Source organism: Myotis lucifugus, unplaced genomic scaffold (assembly GCF_000147115.1).
Source record: "Myotis lucifugus unplaced genomic scaffold, Myoluc2.0 scaffold_11, whole genome shotgun sequence".
NCBI lineage: Eukaryota > Metazoa > Chordata > Mammalia > Chiroptera > Vespertilionidae > Myotis > Myotis lucifugus.
In genome coordinates, this window is record NW_005871059.1 from 11,025,207 (window position 1) to 11,033,197 (window position 7,991).

At 40.8% G+C, this 7,991-nt stretch overlaps 1 protein-coding gene across 1 annotated transcript in view; it reads right to left on the minus strand.

Annotated features, from left to right (window-relative positions):
• ARFGEF3 (ARFGEF family member 3) overlaps positions 1–7,991 on the minus strand; it is a 126,627-nt gene that overhangs the window by 115,200 nt on the left and 3,436 nt on the right. Inside the window, exon 2 of the mRNA XM_006084420.3 lies at positions 3,890–3,941. Within this exon, the coding sequence (XP_006084482.1) occupies positions 3,890–3,941 (52 nt within the window). The remainder of the gene's footprint in view (positions 1–3,889; positions 3,942–7,991) is intronic.

The window sequence follows — 7,991 nt, forward strand, 5'->3', positions numbered from 1 at the left end:
ACAGAAGCAGCTATACTGTTTCCTAACTTCCTATGTAAGTTAGGAAATAGTATAGCATTGTCACTTACACTATGTTAAAGGGCGAGAGGAATACTCTTTGTGGTCTATAGCAGTAGGGAGAAGAAAAAGAGAAACTAGACCTTCAGGACCCCTTGATTTCTAACATGGATCTTAACATCCCCACTGCTAAAGGCTACTCCACATTCTCCTTGGACACAACTGATCAAAACAGTCTCAGTAATTATTTATCAGAATGTTAATTTAACATGAAAAGTAATCAATCAATGGCAAAAAAAAAACAATAAGAAAAACTGCACAGCAAAAGTATTTGTGATCTGAATTATTTCCTATAGCCCTTTCCAAAACCTGTAACAACAAAATCTGTAAATAATCACTTCTAGATGATTACGCAACAGAAATAGAAACAATCTGAATGTAAAATCCGGAGAACACAAGAAATAGTCTATGAATTTGGTTTCTTTCTCATATACTAAATATAATTGAAGAAATTTTTTTAATAATTGATATATCCAAATAATTCCTCATGAGCAAATATTTACAGTGACTAGATTTTTTGAGCAGGTGCTCAAATAGTAAGAAGATGGCATGTTAAACATAATAACTGCCCAATAAATTTAATTTTAAAAAACAACAACATAATGACTGGACAGAGTAAGCACTCTCTGGGCTTAAAAGCGCCGGGAAGAGGAATCAAAGGACAGATTTACAACAGAAGGAGAAAAGCCCATTACAGTATATTTCCTGTGTCGCTTTCCTGATAATAAAGTGAAATAATAAAGTTATTGATTCAATAACTAAATGAGGATTTAAAAGGCTCCAAACTATTTCAAGTCAGTCCAACTGAGACCTCCTTAAATGGATAAAATTCTACAATAAACTTACACCTGCAACCTTATAACACTGCTTTCCAGCTATATATGTTTCATTCTCCTCCCTCACAACACAAAGTCTCTGAGTGCAGGCTCACATCTGCTGACTCGTTCATATGGCTCCATGCTCTTATACAAATGCTCGACAGAGCTCATTGCACACCTGGAATACAATAATACACAGGCCTTTATATACAAGGATGACATCACCAGCTCTTTATCATAGAATAAAAACTCTGAATTAAATTTCTGCTAATGGTGAAGATATGGAAAGACACCTGTATATTTTCATCTACAGTTTCTCATCTGCATCCTTCCAACCAATTTTCTGCCTCCCTCCTATGGGTTGTATAAGACAGCTAGCAAGCTTTGGAGTATATTGTAAGACTATGGACTAAAGTAAAGTTAAATGTCTAAATAGGGGACCAAACATACGTCCGTAGGCCCATTAAGACTGTTTTTTTATCCAACTCATCTGGTCACACACATACACCAAGAGTTGGGAAATGCCAGTTGTCTCCTGATGAACAGTCCTACCCAATGGACCAGAAGAATCGCTGTACGTTCGACAACTCTTTAAGGACTGGGAAACAAGCTACAGAGCAGTGTCATGAAACATTTTTGCTCTTGTAGCCTTTAAGAAGATGTTAACATTTTGGTTTTCACACATTTTAAATTACCATTTAAAATTTTAATTATAATTTTAATTAATTGCAAAGGCTGTAATTCTGGCATATTAAAATTATTAAAAATTTTAATTAAACCAAAGCAATTATTTAATGTAATGAAATCTAAATACCACACCCATTTGAAAACCATCTTTATCCATCAAAAAATACATGAATAAACTCTCCAAAAATACATGAACAAACAGCAAAAAAGCTGCATTGTTCTCTTTTCTCCTCGAACTTGTATTTCCATTCCTCTTCCCCACAGAATGTTTTCTCAAGATTATGTTTTAATGCTTAAGAGACTTTCATTTATCTTCCCGTTATATTTCTCTATAACAAAAAAATATGTATAGAGTGATTTTTAAAAAATTTCCATAAAGCCAAAAGTGTTCAATTTTCTTCTGGTTTCAGCTATCATTCCTAATGCTCACAACTGATCCAAAAATATTAATAATTACTTATTAGAAATGTTAATGTAGTTAGCAAAGAAAGTATAATTTTATTAGAAATGCATTTGTTTCTCTAGATATGGATATAGACATATAGATATATCTCCCTTCCTCTCTCTCTCTCACTAAAATCAATAAATAAAAAATTGAAAAAAAGAAATGAATATTGCTAGTATATTGTTCTCCTCAATTAATTTACACACCTGTGGATAAATATTCCTTATTGCTATAATAAGGTTGGGTTTACCATCAATTTCGTACCTTCACCCCCACTTTTATAGATATAAGCAGTATAAAACCTTGTTTACATAAATAAAAACTGAATGGAGACTATCAAAAAATATTTTTACCTATTATCTTGTGACAAGATTAAGTCCTTCTTCAATTTTGCTGAAGGCCAAGAAGTAAAAACTACCCTGAAAAATGTGTGCCCTGGTCATTATACCCACCCCCTTTCCCAACACAAACACTAATAGTTTCATAGTCCTTTGTTGGTGGGAAGAGAGTTTGTCCCCCCGGACAACACACCTCAGATTCAGGATGGGATGGGTAACAGCTGTGTCTCTCCTTCGTCAAGCAGGGGAAGGGTGACTGTAAGAGGTGAGATGGAAAAGAAGATGTGGCAAAATCAACTGGGAAGCAAATCAGTTTTAAGAAAGGTTGCCTCTAGGAGTTGGGGACCAGAAGTCATCTCCCTAAACTACTCACACTTTGTGTCTTGGAGAGTCATTCTCCCGTGAGCACAAACATCCGGCGGACACTCCCCGCCTCCAAGCACAAATACTGCCAGACGCCTGTCCATTTAGAAGCATTATGCACACAAAAATGTACTCAGTTTTAACACATAAATTCCCTTATAATAGATCAGCCAATAGCAGATCAACGCGAGACATAATAAATTTTTTAAAAAGACAGAAACATAAATCTTGTTCAATCTCCTTGAAAAGAGAGAAAATACCTAATAAATCATAGTGTCCTGAAAATACAGAAATTATACTCAACAATTCAATATTTTTAATAATCTCAAAGAAAATCTGGAAACAATCCAAGTGTCCAATACGAAGAAAGCAACTACACAATTAATTTACAACAGCCATATAATGGAAGAATATGCAATATTTTAATTTAAAGAACATATACTGACATTAGAAAATGTCCTTCACGTGATGTTGACTAAAAATAAAAAAACAAGCAGGAAACAAATTTGTAAATAAAAATTCACATGAATTTGTAAAGATATGTGTATGGGGGGAAAAACGCCTATTAAGAAATGCATTAAACTGTTTTCAGTGGTTCTCCTCAGGCTGTGTAAATATGAACTACTTTGTTATTTGTTCTTTCCAAATTTTCCCCAAAGGGCATGCATTTCTGGCGATGAGAGGAAATTACAAAAATGAGGGCAGTGAGGAAGGTAGAGAGAGGTTCACTGTCTCAGGGCTGCTGCCTGTGGCTGCAGTTTGTGAGATGGTGTCCAGCCAAGGAGCCAGTGACAGCTTGAATCCAACCCACATGGTGTGTAGGCCTATCCCCTCCCACCCCCGCCCGCCAAAGAGGGGCGCCATTTCCTAATCCACAGTAGAAGATACTATCCATTGTCCACATCCTCACTTCGGTTATAGTCATTCCTGCCCTCGGCCATTATTCTCTCATCTTTGACTTCCATAGCTTGTTCCTTTGGCTTGAGATTTCCCTTACTCCACAGACAGGTGGAAATCAGTGCAATCCATTCTTATCACGCCAGCCTCATGAAATATCCCAGTCCATGCACGCAAAAAAGCCAGCAGTCAACAAGTATCATCCTACAAACCCACGAGGTTACCTGGGTTTTCAGGAAAACACGGTGGGCAATTGTTATGTTATACAATTCCAGTCTCCTTACCTCAGCAAGTGTGGAGGGATCCTGACAACGGTATCCACACCACCCAGGGTTTCTGCAAAAGGAAAATTACAGTTAAAAATAAATATGTACAAAGTTAGAATCTGCATTGTACATAATTTCTTTTTTATCTTTAATTTCTTTATTGGTTAAGGTCATAATTTCACTGTTAGTTTCTTTTCCCCCCAGAAATTTCTATAATTATAAAGTAGTCAATACTCAATTCTCTGACTGCAAATCGTCCATATTTAAAAATACTCCTCCCCTAAAAGCCCCAGAGACGTATTTCCCTATAGAGACATAGAATGAATAATTCAATTCCTAACCTGAATCAGAATGCCAATTTAATCTAGTTACAACAGACTAGAATTCTATATTCTTACAATAGAGACGGAGAAAGAAAAGTTGTTTCCTTGAAACTATGGTTTTAATACTCTTCAATAACTTATACATAAGAGACTTTCAAGTTCACAAAGCATTTTATGTAGTATCTCATTATTCCTGCACACATTTATGACATGGTGGATTAAACCTTTTTAAATCACACTATAATTAGAAATACTGATTGGGAGGCTCACCCCAAATCTCATGAATTCAACTTGGATGTTCAATACTTTATTTACCATTGTTGTGAATTACTCGCACTATTGCTGCCTCCAGTTGTAGAAATAATGAAAAAGTCACTATTCTCTCCCAAGAAAAAAACAAAAAACGGTTCTATTTCGATAGCTCCAACTTGCCTTCTGTTTTCTAGCTCAAACTGTGTTGATGCTCTCTTCACTGCTTAGAGCGAGCAAGCCCAGTCAATTTGAGCCATTTTCATTGGGGAAGGAGAAACATATCTCCCAACCTTGCTAAGAGAGCAGAGGGAATAATGGACACCAAATGTATCCCTGAGACTCAGGAGTAAGAACAGGTGAAAGCATGCTGATAGGAGCTGGGCCTATGGTGGCCAACGGGACAAAACATTGGTATAAGCAAGGCAATCCACAAAACAGAAAGATGGAAGCAGTAGGGTCAGTGATGCTGTGGCCAAGGGAGGAAATGAAAGGAATGTCAGTCCTTAAGATGAGATAGGACAACAAGAAAACGAAGTCCTAAGCTTCAGGGGCAGGGAGCAGCTCAAAGGCTACACAGGTCAGCACAGCCCAGCAGGGCCAGTGTCCAGGACAACTTGATGCTCTAACACCCAACAACCAAACTGTCCTGATTTTCCCCATCAGAGAGAGGGGTTTATATTCAATTCGGAATGTGCAATGGTGCCCAACTCTACAAATGCTAGAAGAGCTAGAAGAAGGGGAAAGAGAGAGGGAAGTCACAGAGTAGCCATAAGGAGCCCATCCCTCAAGCAGAGATGTTGAGTAGGTAGCTGCATTGGGGTTTGGAGATCAGAGCACAGGTGTGGGCTGGTGATATAAACATGGGCATCACATTGTCAGAAACGGAACTGACGCTGTGGGTATGGATGGATGTGTTCAATCCAGCAGGATTGAGAGTAAGAGACGAGGGCTCAGGGCTAATTCTTGCAAACTCACTTAGGCTGGGAAGAGGAGCTGGAAAAAGAGAGCAGCTCAAGAGGTATGATAAGACTGGTAGGACATGGTCATGGAGGCCCAGGTAAAGTGGGTGCCCAGTATGCTCAGATTGGCCAAGAGGTCCTGTAAGATGGGTGAAAGGATGGTCTGTGAGACTGAGGTCTGTGTATGTTATTCTTCACTGAGAGTTGGTGGAATGATGGAGGAGAAAGTCGGATTGTAATGAGTTGAAGAGTGAGTACAGGATGTGGACACACCCACTATAGATACTCTTTTAGAAGTTTGGCTGTGAAAGTAACAGAAACTGTGGCTAGAAGGAAAAGTGGGAAGATAGAGGGAAGGATGGTGGCTGGATAGACTATCCTTCCACTACTTGGTGTTTCAGTCTCTAACTTCCTTTCTCTTTTCCTCCATTTTCTAAATCCATTCTATATGAGTCCCTGATATAAGTAAAAACATTTCTAAAATAAGGGCATGGTCCCTTCCAGTATAATGTTGTGCCATTCTACTTCACCCTGCCATTCCCAGCTCACAAGCTTCCAGGATTGCCACTTCTTGAAAGAGAATGCTAGTCTCTCAGGCTCTCCACAAGCTGAACCCTCTGGTCAGACCATTTCCTCACTGATAAAAGAAAAAATCTAACAAACTAGATAGCTCAAAATAGATGAGAGATGCATATATGTTCTTTGCCATTTATTATACCACTATTAAAAATACCAATTTTCATAGATGTATTAATGACATAAAGTGCTAAAGTTAAAATGTAAATAGTAATCCAAATATATGATACTAGAGGCCTGGTGCACAAATTTGTGCACAAGTGGGGTCTAGCTGGCCTGCCCCAATGAAGGCCCACCAGGCCGGCCAGGGAGAGGGCCCGCAGGCAGTTGGCCAGCAGGCCCCGCCCCCAATCAGGGTGTTGGGGGGCCAATCGGGGGCCAGGCCGGCCGGGAAGGGGGCCAATTGGGGCCCAGATCAGGCCAGTTGGCTGCCGCAGTGCACATCATAGCCACCAGTCATTCTGGTCGTTCTAGTTGTTCCTCCATTCCGGTTGCTGGGCTTTTATAGATAGATAGATAGATAGATAGATAGATATAATACCACACTTTGCAGAAGGGAAATACTCTAAAATGTGGTGTTATCTCTGGGTTGTGAGATTACAGGTGATTTTAATTTTTTTCTTTATACTGTGAATATTTTTCAGTATTCTAAAATGAACATCTAGAGGTCTTAGAAATAGAAAAAATATTAATATTACATAAAACTTAAACAAGTCATTATCATGTTGATTTATTTATTGAACATCTGCCTTTCATATTGTAGAAGCAGAAGCCACAAAAAAGCATAAGCACCTGTCCCTTTGCTCAAGAAGCTCACGTCTACACTGTTGCTATTTGTTGATTTGGTTGACCAGCATCCACTCCCCACCTTCTGAAGCAGCACCCTAATCTGGTTTTGAGGAAACCATCCTTCCCTGACTCTGGGATTTCAAGTGAAACCAAGGACTGCACAGGAGTGACTGGAGATGCTCCATTCTCTTGAGATGATCCATGAATGATAGGCTAAGTGAGAGATGACTCCGCTCCCTTATAATGGTCCAAGTGGGAGGTAACCCCTTTCTCTTGAGATGGGCTAAGTGTGGAGATGACCCCTCTCACCCATGATGGTTTAAGTGTGCTGATGCCCCTTTTTCATGAGATGGTCTAAATCAGTGATGGCGAACCTATGACACGCGTGTCAGAGGTGACACGCGAACTCATTTTTTTTGGTTGATTTTTCTTTGTTAAATGGCATCTACACTAATAAAAGAGAAACATGGTAATTGGCATACGACCGCTACCCTTTTCATTGGCTAATCAGTGAGTATATGCAAATTAACTGTCAGCCAAGATGGCGGCCAGCAGCCAGGCAGCTGAGAACAGGATGCTTGGTTGCCCCAGCGATAGAGGAAACCAAGGTTCCCGCCTGCAGCTGCAGGGCTCTGAGCTCCCGAAGCAACAGCTCCAAAAGATACAATGTTTCAATTATAGAAGCTAAAAGATGGCAGTTAATCTGCATATTCAGGCTCCAAGCGGTAGAGCGAAGCCAAACAGCCCTGAAGCCGCAGAGCAGAGAGGCCTCACTGCCCCGGGAACAGCAGAGCCACAAGGCCTCACGGCCCCGGTCAGCAGAGCCGAGAGGCCTCCCAACCCGGGATCAGCGGAGCCGAGAGGCCTCCCAACCCGGGATCAGCAGAGCCGAGAGGCCTCCCGGCCCGGGTTTCAGTGGAGTCGAGAGGCCTCCCGGCCCCCGGATCAGCGGAGCCGAGAGGCCTCCCGCCCTGGGATCAGCGGAGCCGAGAGGCCTCCCGGCCCAGAGATCAGCGGAGCCGAGAGGCCTCCTGGCCTGGGATCAGCGGAGCCTGATGGAAGCCCTGTGTGTTTATGCACCCTGGGGGTGCAGAGGTCCTGTCCTAGGCAGAGGCCTATGGCGAAATTTTCGACTCTGAGAAGCAGCCTATGGTCTGGAAGGCGGCTCCCCTGACCTCAGTGCTGGAGAAGACCATTAAGCAGAAAACTAAAGAAACTGAT